Below are 18,324 nucleotides of genomic sequence, written 5' to 3' on the forward strand. Positions count from 1 at the left end.
AGCCCAGGACCAGACTAGTAAACTTACCTGCAGGTGTGATGCTCATCAGGAACGTGTGGCTCTCTGGCTTCTCCAAGTGGCAGCTCGAAACACACCTTGCCTCACTCTTTATTGTTTTTTTTTTAAGAATTTATTTTTAGAGAGGGGGGAGGGACAGAGAAAGAAAGGGAAAGAAACATGGATCAGTTGTCTCTTCTATGCGCCCCATCCAGGGACTGAACCCACAACCCAGGCATGTGCCTTGACTAGGAATCGAACTGGCAACCTTTTGCTTTGTAGGACGATGCTCAACAAACTGAGCCACACGGGTCAAGGCTTGTTCTGCTTTGTTTCCTCCATGAGTCTCCTTCCTTCCCCAGAGGCCAGGAGTGATCACGGAGTGTCTAGTAAGGGCACCAGCTAAGGCAGGGCACAGGTCCCGCCCTGGCAGCGTGTAGGTACAGTCCTTGGGGCAGCTCTGTGTCGGGTCCCCTTGTGGCGAGTTAACCTGGGGAAGTGGGGCCACTTCCTCTGGAGTAAATGCAATGTACCTCTTTGAGCAAAATACTCGGAGTGAAGGTGCCTCCCAGGCAGCCCTTTACGAGGGTGGGTGTGGCCTAACCTCTGCCCCCAGGAGCTCCCTCTGCCGGGCTGGCTGAGTGGTCAGACACAACCCGAGGGGCCTGGAAGCAAAGGCTCGCCACCCAGCCCCGCGCGGCTGGGCCCCGATTTCTTCGCCAGACAGAACTGGAAACTAAAGTGCTTTATTGCCAAGGGTCCCGGAGAGCTTCTGGGCAGCTGTCCAGGGGCTGGGAGTGAAGTCCCCTTCCTTGTGGAGGAGGCCTTTGTGGACAGGGACCTCGGGGGCTTCAGCATTTCGACCCCATAGAAGGCAAGGAAGTGCGGGTGGGGCCGCGCAGAGGCAGGAGGGGCTGCGAGCTGTGCTGGGAGACCGGACTGTGCGCATCTCTGCCCCGCTCTGAGCTCAGTGCCTCCGGTGCCGTCGCTGTGGGAGCCCCAAGTGGGTCACAGCAGGAGTGTCTATATCGCAGGAGGGGCCCCCTTCCCAGGGGACTGCTTTGCCGGCGCCACAGGGGCATGGCACACTCCTGAGCTGGTTCTCAGTCCACCCCAAGCCTGGCCGCAGTGACAGCTGGAGCGGTGCCCTCTCCCAGCCCTGCCCACTCAGGCAACCTGGACAGAACAGAGGTGGGCTGGACGAAGGGGCCTGAACTGGGTGGTCCCTTCCCCACCTGCAGCCTGCCTTGGCTTGGCCGCCCCAGCCCATCTGTCCACTGGTAGCCTTCAGTCCAGGACAGAAGTGGTGTCCACTGAAGGGCAGCTCCCAGCCGGGGAGAAGCTTTCTGCTTGGTGGCTCCCAGCAGGTGGTGGGGCAAGAGAGCCAGGTGCAGCCCCTCAGAGACAGGGGAGGGCTGGTTGCCCAGGGCTGACAACGGGCAGCTGTGGGGAGGCTGCAGCGAAGGGCTGGCTCTCAGGGCTGGGGGTCGAGCGAGTCACCACAGGTCCTGGGGACCAGGCCGTGTGTGGCAGCCCGAGGGCCTGGCTCACGAGGCTGAGCAGACCCAGGGCAGGGGAGCCCGGCTCAGGGGAGGGCAGGAGCGTGAGCGGCCAGGCAGGGAGAGCGCCTCCTCGCAGGCAGGAGAGGGAGGCCCCACAGACAGAGATCCCCACTGCACCCCCGGGCCCTGGGCCCGGGCTCCTGCCCCACACCCTGGGGCCTGTGCACCCAACCTTCTCTCCAGCCCAACCCGACACTCGGGTGCTGACCTGCCTCGGTTCACAGGCTGAGGGGCCACTGGGAAAGTACCCCAGCCAGCGGCCCCCTCCTCAGTACTCCTTGGCCTCCTGCAGCTGGGCCAGGAACTCCTCCTCGGGAGGGTTGTCAGCACAGGCCCGGCCGTTGTTGGGGGGCCGCGCGGCGTGGTAGCGGCTCCAGTCCCCCTTACACAGGATCCAGGGCTGCTTGTCCACCTTGAAGTGCAGCTCAGGTGAGAAGTCGGTGCTGACCAGGTCCGGCGCGCCGGCGCCCTTGCCGCGGGTCAGCAGCCGGCCGCCCGCGTCGTAGCAGCAGTGCTGGGCGGCCGGGGTGCTGCTGCCCTCGGACAGCAGGGAGCGCAGGCAGAGGCGGGCCGTGGGCTGGTACACATCCAGGCGCTCTCTTGGGCCACTGGCATCCTTCCACTGGAAGCTGCGGCCCTGGCGCTCGTCCCGCAGGCTCACGGCCTCGTCCGCAGCCTCTAGCGGGTATGTGCACGGGCAGCTGGGCAGGTCCCGCAGCACCTGGCTCAGGTACTGGGCGAGGAAGTCGCTCCTGCAGTTCAGCCACTTCTCACAGCTGTCCACATCTGCAGCGGGCGGGGAAGTGGGGGAGGTGCGGTCAGCCCCTTGGTGTGGTGTGGTGTGGGGGGTGCTGGTCCAGGGCCGGCGTGTGGGGAGGAGGCCAGCCCCAGTGGGTCCACAGGTGTGGCCTGGTGTGGCCTTCGGACCAGCACCAGAACTGGGGGCAGCCCGACCCGGCCTCCTCTGCTGGCAGGCAGCGGCTCCCGCACAGCACCCGGGCAACCTGAAGCAAGAGGCCACGGCCTGAAACAGACCCTGGCCAGGGGGCTGGAGGAGGGGCCCAGACTCCCCCTGCTCTGCCAGCCGTTGCTCCTTTAGGTGCTGGGTGGTAGGCGAGGCCCTGGGGAAGGTGCTGCGTGTTTGGGGCCGGGAGAGCAGTTTAACCACATGGTAAGGACGTGTTTCACATTCAGGGTGGGGCGAAAGTAGGCTTACAGTTGTTCGTATGGAAATAATACAACGATTAAGAAATAATAATACAAGAACAAACTCTGTTTTGCATACTCACAACTGGAAACCTGCTCGGGCCCCACCCTGTCTTTCCCCACTGGCCCATTCCTGTCCTTCGCGCTGCCTTTCTCAGGCCGCGGGACTTTGGGCGAGTCACCGCGCCACTCCGGGCCCCCAGGGGCCTCCTCTCTCTGTGCTGGCCCCCTCACCTCTCTACCTTGAGAAAAGTGGCTTCTGACACCCAACACACAGAACAAATTGCTCCTTCCTGCGCTCCAGACTTCTTCTGGGCACACCTTTCAGCACAGTGCTCCCAGTGGCCAGGGGGCTCACCCTGGAGACCCGAGCTCCTTGAGGACAGGCACCAGACCGTGGTCCTCTGGGAACCCCCTGCCCCAGCACACTGCTGGTGCGCAGCGAGCTTCTACACTGTTGAAGCTACAGCGTTGAGCAGGGGCCTCCTCTGCAAGGGAGGCTGCCGGCAGCCCACGGGCCCCTTGCGAGGTGCAGCTGAGACCCAGTGACAGATGCCGAGCGTGCTGGTGAGAGCACAGCCTGCCCCAAGCTGCTGGCAGGAGCAGCCGGGAAGATGCGGACCCCAACCCACTCCTGACGGCAGCCCCTTCCCAGACAAAGCCTGCCTGGGGGTCCCCAAGGGGGACCCGGGAGTGAAAGCCAGAACGGCCCCTTCCCGCCCTGCTGCCAGGGAGAATAGGCCCCACAGGATGATCTCCATGCTCTGTGGCTCCCATCAAGCTCTTCCCAGCAGGAGCACCAGGCTGGGAGAGGCCATGGGCCTGCCCAGGGGGCGGCTCAGAAATGCTAGGGCCCCCTTGCTGGGGAGGCTAACCTTCCAGCGGGAGGATGCACTCTCTGCCTTGGTGGATGGAAGCAAGATTGCGGCCGTGCAATGACCTCCCGAGGCTCCACCTTTGGAGAGAGGTCCTCCCCGCCCCCCAGGCCTAGCCCCCCACTGACCTGGGCCGAGCACGTCCGTGGCATTGTAGATCAGGGGATGCCCCTCCTCACTGTGGAAGCCCAAGGGCTCCTTGGCCTTGGCACCTTTGGGGAGAGAGGAGGCCAGGCTGGCAGTGCCTCGGGGCACCTCTGTCTTCCCGCTGGGCAAGCCCAGCTCTCACTAGGCTCTCGGTGCCCATAGCATCCGGGACAGACCTGGGACGAGGCAGGACTGCCATGTCTGTGAGCTCCCTGCTTCCCCTCTCCCAAGTCCACCCCGGGTACAGGGCCCACGTGCCCACATTCCCAGGGGACCAAGCCCAGAGTGTAAGGTGCGGGACTTGGTGGCAGTGCAGGCGTGGCCGCAGGGCCGTGTCCTCTGCTGGCTGCCACCACCGCAGCTCGCACTGCAGGAAGACCAGGGGCCCCACTCCTCTTGGAGCTCGTAATCTGGGTCAAGGCAAGGAGCCAGGGGTGAGTGAGCACAGCCCACAGGGCACATGGGAGAAAATGAGCAAAAGGCACCCTTTCCTAAGCAGGACGCAGCACGTGCCAAGGGCTCCGACACTAGTGCACGGAGCAGGGGCCGGGTTTCCGCATCCCCTGCACAGTGAACACCTGGCAAACGGAGGCGGCGGCCCTGGAGAGAGAGCACAACCCCCAGCCACACACTCTGTGCCAACACAGCAACGAAGAGACGAAGACAGCTGGGCTGGAGGCTGCCTGGCCGGTCGGTGTGACCTTGAGCAAGTCCCTCTCCACCCCTGAGCTATAGCTTTTATGTCCGTCAAAACCCAGGGCAACAATACTCCCCTGCCTCTGGGGGTATTAAAACGTGCCCCTGCTGCCCATGTTAGGAAGCCGGTCCTGGCGGGAGGCCCGAAACACGCCGGGACTGTGCCCTCTGGCTGTGCAGGGCCCCCCAAATAAAGGCACAGCCAGTAGGTACGCCTAGGTCTCACCAGGCCCACGCAGGCCAGCACCACGAGTGTAAGGATAACAAATGGAAGAAAAGCTGAAAGTCATGAAAATTCTGCCTGCGAGTTTATATTATCTTGGCGAGCTGGGAAAAGCCTGCTACGATGCAGTCTTACTCACAGGCCCCTCCATCCAACGACAGAGCACCGGGGCCGTGGGGAGAGGGGCCGCAAACGTGCATGAAGTGGTCTGCACCCTGAGCTGCAACCCGCAAAAATAAAAGTGGCCGTCACGCGGGCGGGGCTGCGGCAGGCTTTAGGTAATATCCTCTGAATGGACTGTATTATATTTTTTCTAATAAAAATAATCAATACAGTGTTTACTGTATGCTGGCACTCTGAATGTATTAACTGACTTAATACCCTCTGCACCCAGTCCTGTGTAGTGAGGGCTGTGCCATTCTCAGTATACACGGGGCAAGAAACTGAGGCACAGAGAGCTTAGGTGTGGTGGGATTTATAATATTTTCCAATTTGTTGGGGACATAGATAGGAATATCTATAATATTAAAAATGTCTGTCTTGCTTAGGGGATCTCAGAGCTGCTGTGAGGGTCAAGTGGGGAAGACTTTGCAAGCCATGGGCGATGCCACCATTCAGCTGGTGGTGGCGTCTGCAGCCCTGAGCTCCTGGTCTCCCCGCTGCCCCTGTCCAGGAAGCTCTCAGCCCTCTCTCTACCCGCACTTCCACTCTGGACCACAAGGGGCAGCAGCCAGGGGCACCAAGATGGGAGTGCTCACCGTAGCTGTCCAGCAGCTTGAAGTCCCAGTTCCGAGGGGCTAGCCAGCCTTGCTCCCAGACGCCTGTGGCCCCACTGAACCCAGCCTTCTCCTTGTCGTCATCCTCCTCGTCGTTGCTCTCCTGGGCCTCCCTTTCTCCGTACTCTGGAGGGTAGTCCTCCTCCTCCTCCTCACTGTACTCTGAAGGGTAGTCCTCCTCGTCCCCTGGGACGCTGCCCTTGAGACTGGACCCCCCCTCCTCACCCTCCGTGTAGCTCCAGAAGAGGGGCCAGAAGAGCTCCTTGGTAGGCTGCCAGCTGGGGGCGCCCTGGAGCCCATGGCTGCTTGGCTCAGCCAACAGGTCCATGTGCACCTGGGCCTGGGGGTCCTCCACCGCCTCGACGGTCACCTGCAGGGGGACAGACCCCAGGCCGGGCAGTGAGGGAGGGCTCAGAGCTGGACACCAAGGAGAAGGAAGATGACGAGGGCAGGAGCGGTGGGGGAGGAGCCTGACGTTTTTGGCCTTCCAGGGCACGTGGGGTCCCAGCTTACAACCTGGCTGTGCATCAGAATCCTCTGGAGATTTTTGTTTTTAAGATTTTATTTATTTCTTTCCAAAGAGAGAAGAGGAAAGGGAGAAACAAAAGGAGAGAAACATCAATGTGTGAAAGAAATATCAATCAACTGCCTCTCGCACACCCCACACTGGGGTCCTGGCCTGCAAACCCAGGCATGTGCCCTGACTGGGAATCGAACCAGTGACCATTTGGTTCGCAGGCTAGTGCTCAATCCATGGAGCCACACCAGCCAGGGCTCCCCTGGAGATTTCTGACTCCCCAACACAGCCTCAGACATGGATTTAACTGGTCTCAGGTGGGGCTGGGCACAGCGGCTCTAGCATGTGCCGGGGTGGAGACCCACTCGTGTAACAGAAGCTGGCTTTGAAGCAGCCTCAGGGGCCACGCACAGCCCTGAGCCCCCATGTCCTCACTGCAGAACCAGGAACTAACAGCAAAGACGGCAGATCCCCTGCCCCTGTCCCAGGGGAGCAAGGGCAGGGGTTCTCTTCCGCCACCTGGTGGAGGGGGAGTACGTAACATGAAATAATTTATGTAAAAGTGAAGTGTAAAAACGTCATTTGCGGTCATTATAAATGAATCTGAAACCACTGAACAAAATTCGGGGTGGGGGGAAACAGTGGAACGGAAGGAAGCAAGTGAGCGTTGACCGTGCTCCGTCACCAACGGAGAACGTTTTGGAGGTCAGCTTCCAGGTTTCACATGGACACACACGCATGCACTTTCCACAAAGTCAGTTATGTTCTACATTCTTCTCCTTTGGAGGAAGTGTTTTGTAACTATAGATGCTACACAGAAATGCGGAGTTGTTACCACCAGGGACTCACACTGGCAGTAGAGTGTGTAACCTGGAGCTCCCCTGTCCCCCCACCAGCCCTTCAGGGGGCTGCCCTGAGGAAGGGGTTGGGCCTGGGGTGGGGGGAGCAGACCTTCAGCCTTTTCCATGAGGCCACCCCCCAGATTTCCAGAACCCACTGCAGCTCAAAGAGCCCTCTCCACTCGTTGGGTCCTCATGACACCTGGCCGGGTGGTGCTGTCTGTCCCTTGCTAGGGACTCAGAGCCACATTCGTTGCTCATGGTCTGCAGTTAAAAAGTGGAGAAGCAGGTCCTCCCAGTCTATAACTAACTCCACAGGGACAGCACAGGGAGTCAACTTCTCCCACCCCACACGGGACCTGCGCCTGACCTCGGAGTGGGCCACCGAGCCCAACTCTCTGCAGGTGGTCACTGGGCCCACGGTCCTTCCGTGGCTCTCACCTGGATATTGGGGTTTGGGGTACTCGAGTCTGTGTTGGCCAATCCTCGCAGCTTCTGCAGCTCCGGCAGCAAGGGAGTGTCCTCCTGGGTCCCAGCAAAGGCCGCCCCTTCCAGGGTCAGAGCCCTGTGTTGGCCCCGCCTGGAGGCGGGTTCCTGGGAATGGTGGCGTCTGCTCCTCTTCCCCAGGAGAGCTGCGATCAGGGGAGGCTGAGACCTAAGGGGGAGAGAAGGGGAGGGAGAGGTGACGGAGGTCAGGGCTCGCCCCTTGTGGACCCCAAAAAGGCTGGTTGCGGGCAGTGGGGGGAATTCGGGAGCTGGGGGTCTGGCCGATCACAAACCCACCTGCGACTGCACATCCGAACTCGACCACTTGAGGGCCTCGGAGGGTGAGTGAGGTGTTTCCACCAAGCACGTGGACAAAGGGTGCCAACGTGGAGCATGAGTGGAGGGTTAAAATCAGGGTTCTACACATGGAAGACACAGTCAACCTCCTCATTTTTCCGAGGAAGAAACAGGCACGGCGCTTCCTCCATCTGCAGCCTCTGGGGCACAGGGACGAGCAGGCTTGAGGCAGCAAGAGTTCAGGGTCATGCAGCCTTTCTGGCTGATCCGGAATCCCTTGCCTCCTGGGCAGGTGGTTAAGCAGTGGTTCTCCTCTGGGGACATTTGGCAATGCCTGGAGACACCTGTGATTGTCACAACTGGAGAGGAGTGCTCTCGGCAACTAGGGGATAGAGGTCAAAGGTCCCACAATGCACTGGACAGCCCTTGCAACCAGAATGACCCGACCCAGGATGTCAACAGTGCCGCAGGTAAGAAGCCCTGCTCCCGAGTCAGGCTGTCTGGGTCTGAGTCCCGGCAGTGGCTGGCACCTGACCTGTGGGGCCGTGGCAGGGGACATAGCCTCTGTGAGTGTTCTTGTCTATAAAGCAGGGACAATGGTGGGAAAGAGCTGGAACCTAGCAGGGGCCGAGAATGTTCAGTCAGCTCTCCCCGGTGCCCAGCTGGACCAGAGGATGAGCGGAGGCCCTGAAAGCCCTGGCCGAACGTCACAGCCACGCACGCCCCTCTGCTAGCGCAGCCTCCTGCTCCGTGCATCAGCCCAGGGGGCTTCCTGGGTGTGCGCCGGGGAGGGGTGGGAGGAGCCAGAGACCAGGATTCAAGGGCAAGTAGTGCCTTTGGAAGGTGATCTGATCCTCAGAGACACCACCGTTGGCAGGGTTGGGGAGAGACCAAGTCAGGAAGGGAGGCGGCCAATAAAGAATACTCCATCAGGCTAGTGACCAAGGTGGGCAACTGGAGAGCTACCCCAGCGGGCGCCTCAGTTCTCCCCCCAGAGGAGGGGAGCTGGGCTATCTACCTACCAACCCCACCAGCCTTGGGCGGAGGGCTGCTGGGGGCGGGGCAGAGGGTCTGCTCCGCAGGCAGGTGCTTGAGCTTAGTGCCCGAGAACGCCCTGGACCAGCTGGACGCTGGCTGTACCTTCCTCCTTTTTCTTTCTAAAAGTAAAAATCCTCTTGGATTTTTTTTCATTTAGCAAAAACTGGTATTAATGTGTCTTCTATAAAAGTAAAGTGACGGAATGTGAACTTTCGTAAAGCGGGGCACACCTGTACGGAGATAGCTCTCCACTATTTTCTCTTCCTCTGTCACACTCACACACACACACACACACACACACACAGCACAACTACACATACCCTCCCCAGGCTTGGCCAGCAGCCCTGCCCCACGTGTTTCCAGCTAACACAACAGCCCTCATGCCCACAAACCCTCCCTGCACCGCACCAGACGGCCTGCTGCCCTGCTGCTCTGTCTGCTGCGGCTCCCCGGTCTCCCATCTCCTCTCTGACTCGGGTTGGGAACCTGTTCTGGATAACGGAATCTAGTTGCCAGGTGCTGACCAGCCCCTCCCCTCCCCGTGGCCCCAGCTGCTGAGGCCCGGCCAGCGCACGCAGAGCCAGGCTGCGCGCAGAGTGACTGGGTCTCCCAGGAGGGGCGGGAGACCCAGCACTGAACAGCCATCGCCTCCTCAGCCTGGCTGGAGGACCACAGGCTGCGGGAGGGCGCTGGGCTTCACCCTCCTCGCCAGGGTGCACCGGTCTAACCCTAACCCTCACCCTGGCACCCCGTGGAGACCTCAAAGCTCCTCACTGTAATAAGAGTACTCCCGACAGAGCACAGCCTCCAAGCACCAAGGCTGGCTCATGCTGCGTGGCCTGTGCCCAGGGCGCTGCGCCTCGTTTAATGCTCTGCTGTGGCATTCTGCACGAAGTCCCACAAACGACGCAGCAGGTCCTGCCGAGCACCCTGTCTGTGTGGACACTTTGGGCAGGTACTAGCATCCCCCCTACTTCAGGGATCAGGCAGTCCAGGGTCAGAGAGGTGAAGGAATGAACGTGCTTGCGTCCCAGAGGGGGCTGGCGGGGCAGGTTAGAGGCAGGTGGTCTGGCGGGACTCTGAGCTCTGCCACCTCCCGGCAGGGCCTGTGCCTTCTGGTTCACTGCCCGCCACTCTGGGGTGGTGAGTGCACGGAACAAACAAAACACTAGAACAGGATGTTCCGCTTTCCACATCCATCTTTCCCTTTGATTCTCGTATCAACCCAGCGGGGTGCCAACGGGAGAACCTCAATTAGGAGACTGAGATCCAGTGAGGTTGGGGACTTGCCTGGGACCATGAGTGGACTGCCTGGTCCTGTCCTTCTCTCCCTCCATCAACCAGCTTTCTGGTGATTCTGAGCTCTAGGAGCAAGAACGGTCTGGAGGGAGAACGAGGGTCACAGTTAAGGACCAGAGAGGTGCACAGCTGCAGGAGGGGCTAAGAGCTGAGGCCACAGGCTCAGCACTGTGTGGACCTGAGTTCAAGTTCCCCTCTGACACTCACAGATTGGGCTAGAAAGACCCCCTCCGAGGAAGGCCAGTCTTCAGGAAAATACCTGCTTCTTGGTGGAGGCTCCTCCCTCTGAGCGTAGATAGCTCTTGCTCTCAGCCCGTCCCCTTCTTCCCTGGCAACTCAGTCTGCTGCCGCAGCAGGGACCTCCCCAGCGCTGCCCACATGGGACCCTTCACGCGGGACAGCCCCTGCAGCCTGGAAGAGCTATCCTCTCAGTTCTTCTCTTGCTTATTCGAATCTCCGTCACCCTCTCTTGTACACTGATGGCACAGCCCGAGCTCTGCCCCAAGTCCCCAGCACCCCTTGCCCGCACCCCACGGTTTTCCTTTGCCTGCCTAGGAGGTGGTGGGCACCAGTCCTGGGGTCTGGGGCCCTAGAACTATAAGCAAAGCTGGGTTTGGATCCGGGCTCACCACTTACTAGCTGTGTGGCCATAGGTTACTTATTGGACCCACTGTCAGTCCCAAAAATGAGGATAACAACAAACAAAATTCTGGGCACGGCGGCTGTGAGGCTGCTGCTCTGACCTTCACCACAGAGGACACCCCGGGCAGAGCTGTGCCGTTCTTTGCCTGTCCAGTGCCTTGGAACTAACGGCCGGGCCCGGCCCCTGGCGACAATGGTGCCTTCCATGCACACGTGCTGTGCTTTCACACCCAGCACTCACCCGACAGAACAGGGTCTCTCATTTCCATCTGACTGGGAGTAAACTGAGGCCCGGCAACAGGCCTGCCCAGAGAAGGGGTGGTGTGTTCTGTTCAAGATGCTAATGATTTCAAGACTTTTCAAGGGTTTTGATGAACGTGCTGTGAAATGACATGCAGAGACAGACCACAAGATCCCCAGCGTAGCTCTTGAAATGACAGACCTGGCTCCCAACCCCAGCTGGGTTTAATGTCGCTGCGCCTCAATTTTCTTATCTGGAAAATGGGAATAACGCCCAGGTTGTGATGGTGTGACAATGAAATAACATCTTGCGAAGTCTTTGTGCCCCCTCTGCAAGGCCCAGGGGATGCCCACTGCCCCTCAGCCACCCTACACTGTTACATTTGGGGAGTTCATGTTCTTCGGTTTCTACATAAAGCTCTCTGGGTTGGTCGGTGACTCCTGACATACCACCCAAAGCCTTAGAATGGGAGCCTGTGTTCTCTCAACAATTCCCTGGCTACCGTCTTGGCTGAGGAACAGCTTTCACAGACGTCACACAGTCGCGTGGAACAGCGTGTGAGCTGGACAGGCCCGTGGAGATGACTTAGGCCCTTGTCTGAAATGCCAGGAAACTGTCTGGAGTGAGTCACACAGGAGTTATTGATGCCCTGGGGCCAAAACCCCAGGCCCTGGGCTCCAAGCTCTGGTTTTCCCCTCCACAGCACTGATTTGCGTTAACATGCTGTTGGGCCCTGACCGGTGTGGCTCAGGTAGTTGGGCGTCATCCTGCAAAGTGAAGGGTCACTGGTTCGATTCCGGTCAGGGCACGCGTCTGGTTTGTGGGCACGGTCCCCAGGCAGGGGTGTGCGGGAAGCAACTGGATAGATGTTTCTCTCGCACATGGATGTTTCTCTCCCTCCCTTTCCCTCTCTCTAAAAATAAATAAATAAATCTTTAAAAAAAATGTTGAGGGCTCAGCCAGGCCTTGTTGGGGCTGGGGATATGACTTTGGCTCTGAAAGAACTCATCCTCTAGGCTGGTTTTGGGGAAAGATCTGGCAAACCTACTGAAAATAATTACAGTACAAAGCTGGTAAGCACGAACATAGGCAGTATGTATGCCAAATGAGTAGGAAAAAACTGCCAGTTTAATTCATTTTGTGACCACTGCCATCTCTAACGAGGAGCGGGGACTGGTCGGAGGCTGCCCGGTGGCTCGGGATTGCCCCCAGCAATGGTTCCCGAGGGATGGGCGTGTCCCTCCAGGAGCACCCAGCACAGCCTGGCTGCGTCAGGGCGGGGAGCCTCAGGCGTCAAGTGAGTAGAGGCCAGGGACGCTGTCAAGCACCCACAGTGCGCGACAAAGAATATGCAACCCCAGGTGGCAGTGGTGTGGAGGCTGAGAAAGCCCAGCTGAAGGCATGTACTCTCAACGGGGGCAAAAATTGGCCCTCTGGGCCAAGAAAGACTCTCAGATGCCCCAGTGGTTTGTAACACTCCAAAAGGCCACACCCATGAACAGTAAATCTGTGTTAGTGACCTTTCATGGTGGGGGCACTGAAAACTGCCCGAAAAGCTCCTTAGGGCAGCAGTAGTGAAAAAAGGTGGACACACGCGGGTCCACACTGACCCCCTCAAGTGCGGCCTGGGTGGGGCCCTTGCCTCCCTTTGCCTCTGGAGGGCCTCAGTGGCCTGGGCGCGGACGGTGTGTCCCCAGCCGGCTCTCACTCACCAATCCCTGCACCCAGCACACCTGTACACCTGTCTGCGCGCTCCTGCATACCTTGGAACAAGTCCAGCAGGTTTCACCTGCAACGGGATGAACGGTCCACTCCCGTCCAGGGAGGGATGGCGGGACTGTGGACCGCTGGTGACAGCCCACGCGGGTGTCCACAGACCATGGTTTCTCTCCACGGCTACCACCCTCTGTAACGCCTCACTCCTGTCCTGCACCCGGCTCCAAGGCCCGCTCACAGGCTGTCCAGGACGTTCTCCCCGACGACTCGGCGACGTGGTCCCAGGCGGACTACTCACACCCAGCAAGTTGGAGGGCTCCACTCACTACCTCACCTTGTCCCAATTCCTGCCCAAAGGACTCAAACCCTTTGCAGATTTAAGAGGCCGCACCTTGACCGTTTGAACCTCTGCAGGTCCGACCCCCTACCTGGCCAGGCGCCAAGCGCCGACTCCTCTCCCAACCCCGCACCCTCGGAGCTCCCACCTGGACCGAGCGGCTGCAGAAGTGAGTTTAGGGAGAGGCAACGAGAGGAAGCGGGGCTTTTGTGGGTGTCTGCGCTCCTCCCTCAGCAGACAAGTGAAACTTCATCCCAGGCTTGCGCGCGCTACACAGCCCGGGGAGTGGGGGCCCCTGAGCCCCCGCGCACCTGGCCCTCGCCCCGCCCAGCCCTTGCACCTGGTGGTCGCTGCTCGCGTCCCAGCCCCGCTCCTCGCGCGGCCAAAGCGGGCAGGCCAGGAGGAGGACCGAGCGCGCAGCCCCGCGCCCCGCCGCTCACCTCTGCCAGCCTCGCGTGGCTCCGAGGTCGGAGCCAGGGACCCCACGGCTTCTTCGTGGGGAGCCCCCGCCCTTCCTCCAGCAGCGCCGTCAGCAGCACCACGCCGAGGAGGAGCCGCGCTCTGCCAGGGAGCCGGGGCATCCTGTCCCGCTGAAGTCTCTCCACCCGCGCTTCCGCGCCTCCGGACCCGCTCCGGCGTTTATTGGGTCCCGGCTTCGCCTCCTTCAGGGGCGGGAAGTTGGGGGGCGGTGGCTCAGGCCTGGTCTCTGGGGCGCACGGGGTGGGGGCGGGCGGCGCGCCACCCCCTCCGGCCGGAGCCCCGGGAGGGGCGCGGGCACTGCTCTCGGGGTCAGCGCCCGGGATGTCCCCCGCCCTCCCGGGAGGGCTGGCCTCTCGGCTCTTCCTTTGATCTGGCCTCCTCCCTGCCCTCTGTGCCCGCCGCCGCCGTCGCTGTCGCAGCCCCAAGCGAATTCCTGTAACGGGGAATTGGCAGCGCGCGGCAGGCGCTCTCCAGGCCTGGCTAGGACTCCTGCGAGGGTCGCCCTCCCCGCGGGCACTCTGACCGCGACGCTGGGGCACGTGGGCAACCAGGGCCTCGAGAGCTAGGGATGCGCTGCAGCCCAACGCCGGACCCTTCAGATCTTGGGCAAATGTTTATTTTTTACTCCAAGTAGGTTTGCTTGGGGAGAAAGGAAGGCCTGGAAGTACCCCCCCCCCCGCCCCCCACCCCCGCGGCTCTCCCAGCTTCCCTCCTGGATGCGAAGACCACCAACACACCTGCCACTCTGCACCTAGTTTTCTCAGGGTGTTTGCTCTCTGAACACTTCAGAAAACAGCTTGAGACTCAGATGTGAGGACTGAAGGGAAACAAAGTTTTGCCACCCTGAAGCTACCGGTTTGGGATATTGGTTTTAAGTGTTTATTGAGAGAGAGGCAGAGAGAGACAGAGAGGGAGAGCGAGAGAGAGAGAACATTTGCCGCACCCCCTTTCCTGCCCAAGAGATTCAGGCAGAAAAACCTGTTTTAGGAAGGAGATCTTAGAATGCTGCCTTAGCCTAATGTGAGTCCAATAACTACTTCTATCTGTGGCTCTGTGTGGGGAGGGTTCAGAAAAGGGGCAGTGGCCTCTGCCCACCCTGCTGTCTGGGAGAAAGCTGTCCCCCGGCTCCCACTTGTTGTCAGACACTTCAGTTCCTCCCTGTATGCCTCTGGTGCCTTTCAAGCCACTGCCCGGGTGCTGGGGGTAGAGGGAGTGAGTCTGAGTAGGTCTCTGCATGTGGGTTCCATGCAAGGGGAACTTCTTGGCACGCCAGAAGTTTCTTCCACCAACTCAATCCCTGCTGAATTTTGCAGCCAGAAGTTATGGGGGCTTATCTTCCTAGTACTGGAACCTTGGGCTGGGGGGCCTGGGGTGGGGCTGGAACTCCTCACTACTGAAATATCCCTCCCAGATTTTTATCCACCCCTTTAGGTGTGGGACCAACCAGCCCATTTAGCACTCCAGGCCACCTCTCCCGCCAGTCTGGAGCTGTTCCTGAGCAGCACCCGGGGTCCTGCCGCCTGCGGCCACCCTCTTGGCAGAGTTTCTGAGGCAAAGGTTTGGTGATGAAGGAAAGGAGGCTTTTTCAAAAGCGACACAATCTTGGAATAACAGCTTTCAACAAGAATTACTGTATTTTGCCATGTGTAATGTACATTTTTGCCCAAATTTTTGAGGGAAAAACAAGGATGGGCATTAAACATGGGTAGTACTTATTCTGTATCTCTATAAACATTTTTAATTTTTTATTTATGCTTATGCATTAAAAGTGTAACTCTTACAAAGTAATACTGGCATCCATATGCAAAATAATACCCTGGAATACCATCATTGGTTTTGTTTCTAAATATAAATTAAAAGTTGAATTAAAAAGTTAAAACACAAGATTTTTTTCCCTGAAAGTTTGGGCCAAAAATGTGGGTGTGCATTATTCATGGGAGCTCATTAGACATGGCAAAATGCGGTAGTCGCTTAGGCTTATCAATTAAGACTAAACTCTTTAGTTACAGCTTCAATCACTTAAGCCTATCAATTAAGACTAAACTCTTACACTTGGGTTCTTTTAGCATTTCCCGTCCCCCCCCCCCCATTAGTTTTTAGTTATTTCTATAGGGTTAGTTTACAAACTAAAATAATGTAAGACACAACAATTTTGGAAGAATGGCAGGCTTCTGTCTCAGAGCTCATCCCCTCGAGAACGCCCAAAGAGTAGGCCTGCCACCCTCTGCCAGGCCAGCCCGATGCCAGGCTGTGCCCAGAATTCTTTCCCATCTAAAATACTGTCCGCTGGGAAACACAGGCAGCTGCAGCAGGTCCTCCAGGTGTTCTCGAGGAAGAAGGGTCCTTCGGAGTCAGAGCACGCCCAGGAGCCGAGAGCCAGCCCTCTTCTCATTCCCGTGAGCTCTGGAGGCATTCAGCTTCTCAGCCAATCCCGTCCCAGACTGCTGGCCATTGCCCCTGCAAACCCCTGCGGCCTCTCCCTGCTCCTCCCCAGTGATCTGATTGATCTGATCAGATCTCTCTGTATTGGGTGGATGTGGTTTCTTTAAGTCCATGGTTGTCGGACTTCCATTCAACTTGATTTCCGATGGTTCTGAGTGATGTCGTTCTATAGTTTAGTTGTCACTCTGATGGTTTGTGTGAGGAGGTAAGTCGTGTTCCCCTATGCCTCCATCTTGATCAGAAGTCCCAACTTGATCCATTTTTTGGTCATATTTTTTGTGTCCCAAGAAATTGTTGCCTAACCAAAGTCACAGATTTCCTTTTGTATTTTCTCCTAGTTCCATATTTTAGTTTTCATGTTCAGATCTGAGTTGAGTTCATTATAGTGTATGATGTGCGGGTGGAAGCTATGGATGAAAACGGGCCCACAGACCAAACCTCCCAAGCTCAGGGGAGGCCAGCTTGCGGGCCCTGCAAACTCACAGCCCAAAGGTTACCCCGTTGACTGGTCTGAGCATATCAGTTCCTCACTAACTTTGCAGGTCACAGCCTATTTACTGTCTTTTTGCATCTAGGGTAACATATCTTTGAAATGGCAGAGAAATCTCCCTTGTGGGCCCTCAGGGCACAGACTCCCACCGGAGCAGACCACAGGACCCCTCATTGTTATCTTGTTCCCCGAATACCATGCCTGTATGTTGGATGTATTATTTATTAACTGCCCTGCACCCTCCAATGTAGAACAAGCACGTGTCTTACATCTTATCCAATCCCAGAGATTTCCCCGCCCCTTAATCGACTGCCAGTGGATTCCATGTAACCCTCCGCCTGTCTCCTCCTCTGATTCTAACCCTGTATAAAAGCAGCTTGGATGCTGCCACTCTGCAGAGCATTTTCTCAATTCCTTGAGATTTTGCTTCCCAGCAATTGTCAGTTTGGCTCAAATAAACTCATAAAGTTTCTATAGGTTTCAACCTTGACAAAGGTCATTTCCTGCAGATACTTACCTAGCTGTTCCAGCACCATTAGTTGAGTAACTCTACTTTCCCATTGAACTAACTGGGCACTTTTGTCAAAAATCAACTCACCCTATATATGTGGGTCTATTTCTGAACTGTAGTCTGTTTTATTGTTCTGTCCATCTGTCCTAATGCCAACTGCACAGTCTTGGCTACTGTAGGTTTGTATGGTTCCAAAATCAGGTAGTGTAAGTTCTTTCTCAAAATTTTGTTTTGGCTATTCTAGGTCCTTTGCATTTCCACATGATTTTATCAACTTGTCAGTGCCTGCAAAAAAGCAAAGGCTTATCTTTTTCAATGCTTCCAACTTTTCACTGCCCCAGTAGGTAGGACGAGTCCTCAGTGCGACAGCCCAGTGCGGCAGGTGGTACCTCCTCCTCCCCAGCCTGCCCCACCCTCTCCCCTGGGCTCAGGGAGCACGGGCCACAGCGTCTTCCAGATCCTTCGCTCTGCAGAGAAGTCCTCTCCATCAGCCCTGTCTAAACCAGATACTAGTCAGTCGTTTATCACGTTCTTCACTTCTCTTTCGTAGCACTTAGCAGTTTGTGCAACGGTACACGAGTGTGTTCCTGCGCTTATTTGTTCACAGAAAAGCAGGAGCCACGTTTGCTGGCTGTTGTTACTGGGAGTGCTGAGCAACGTGCCTGGCACCGGACGGCCCTCCGGCCCTCCGTGTTTACTGGTTGACCCCGCTTTGCCCTCTTCTACCTCCCCCGCCCCCTTTCCCTCCAGTTCTGTGTCTGTGAAGTTTTGTTTTGCTTAATCCCTTCACCTTTTTCAGCCAGCCCCTCAGCCCTAGCCCCTCTGACACCCTTCAGGTCCTCACAGGCGCTCTCAGAAGTCATGCACCTAAAACTCATGCCCACTATTTACACAGCTTCGGTCATCCAACAAAGTGAAAAAAAAAAATCCCTTGGCAAAAAAGGGAGAAGGGGGTAAGGAAGAAAGAGCAACATTTTAACTCATTACTTAAATGTTTATTGACATCTCCCCTCCTCTCACTTTCCCCGACTATATGAGCACTGCAGCGACAGAGAGGGGTTACCGCAGCACCTCTTGCAGCTGCCAGGCTACAGGTAAGTTGGGCAATGGGAAAAATAAGGACCAACAAAGTAAGACATCAGCTCCCCATAAGCCATTTCTCTATTCCTATGCTCTCTTGCCCCTTCTCTTAATGTCAGCTACTTTTATGCAGAGAGGGACTGCAGGCACGCTGGCTGAAGTCTCGGTGGTTTCACCAGTCAGTACCCATGACGAACCATCAAGGATGCTTTTTGTCGGTCCAACCACTGGTTTAACATCACAGAGGTAAGACCTAAGGGTTAGGGTGCAGACAAGTTTCCCTTCCACCCTAGTCAGTGATGGGTCCCACACTCCCTCGGAAAGCTGGGCCAAGTGGCCGCACTTTGTGCAAGAAACTTGGGAACTGTGTTGGAAAACGCAGAGTCTGACTGGGCTCAAGGGTCCATACACGTGGAAGGATGCACTC

At 57.6% G+C, this 18,324-nt stretch overlaps 1 protein-coding gene across 1 annotated transcript; it reads right to left on the bottom strand.

Moving 5' to 3' along the window:
• Window positions 1-454: 454 nt before the first annotated feature.
• ISM2 (isthmin 2) lies at window positions 455-17,680 on the bottom strand. Its single transcript, XM_045821958.1, is given in 8 exon segments — window positions 455-2,692; window positions 3,124-3,300; window positions 4,050-4,197; window positions 5,465-5,852; window positions 7,280-7,457; window positions 7,459-7,493; window positions 13,335-13,975; window positions 17,608-17,680. Coding segments are annotated over 8 exon segments (2,505 nt in total). The 3' UTR covers window positions 455-1,827.
• Window positions 17,681-18,324: the final 644 nt, after the last annotated feature.

This window comes from Phyllostomus hastatus, unplaced genomic scaffold (assembly GCF_019186645.2).
Source record: "Phyllostomus hastatus isolate PE091 unplaced genomic scaffold, TTU_PhHast_1.1 phas_scaffold_501, whole genome shotgun sequence".
NCBI lineage: Eukaryota > Metazoa > Chordata > Mammalia > Chiroptera > Phyllostomidae > Phyllostomus > Phyllostomus hastatus.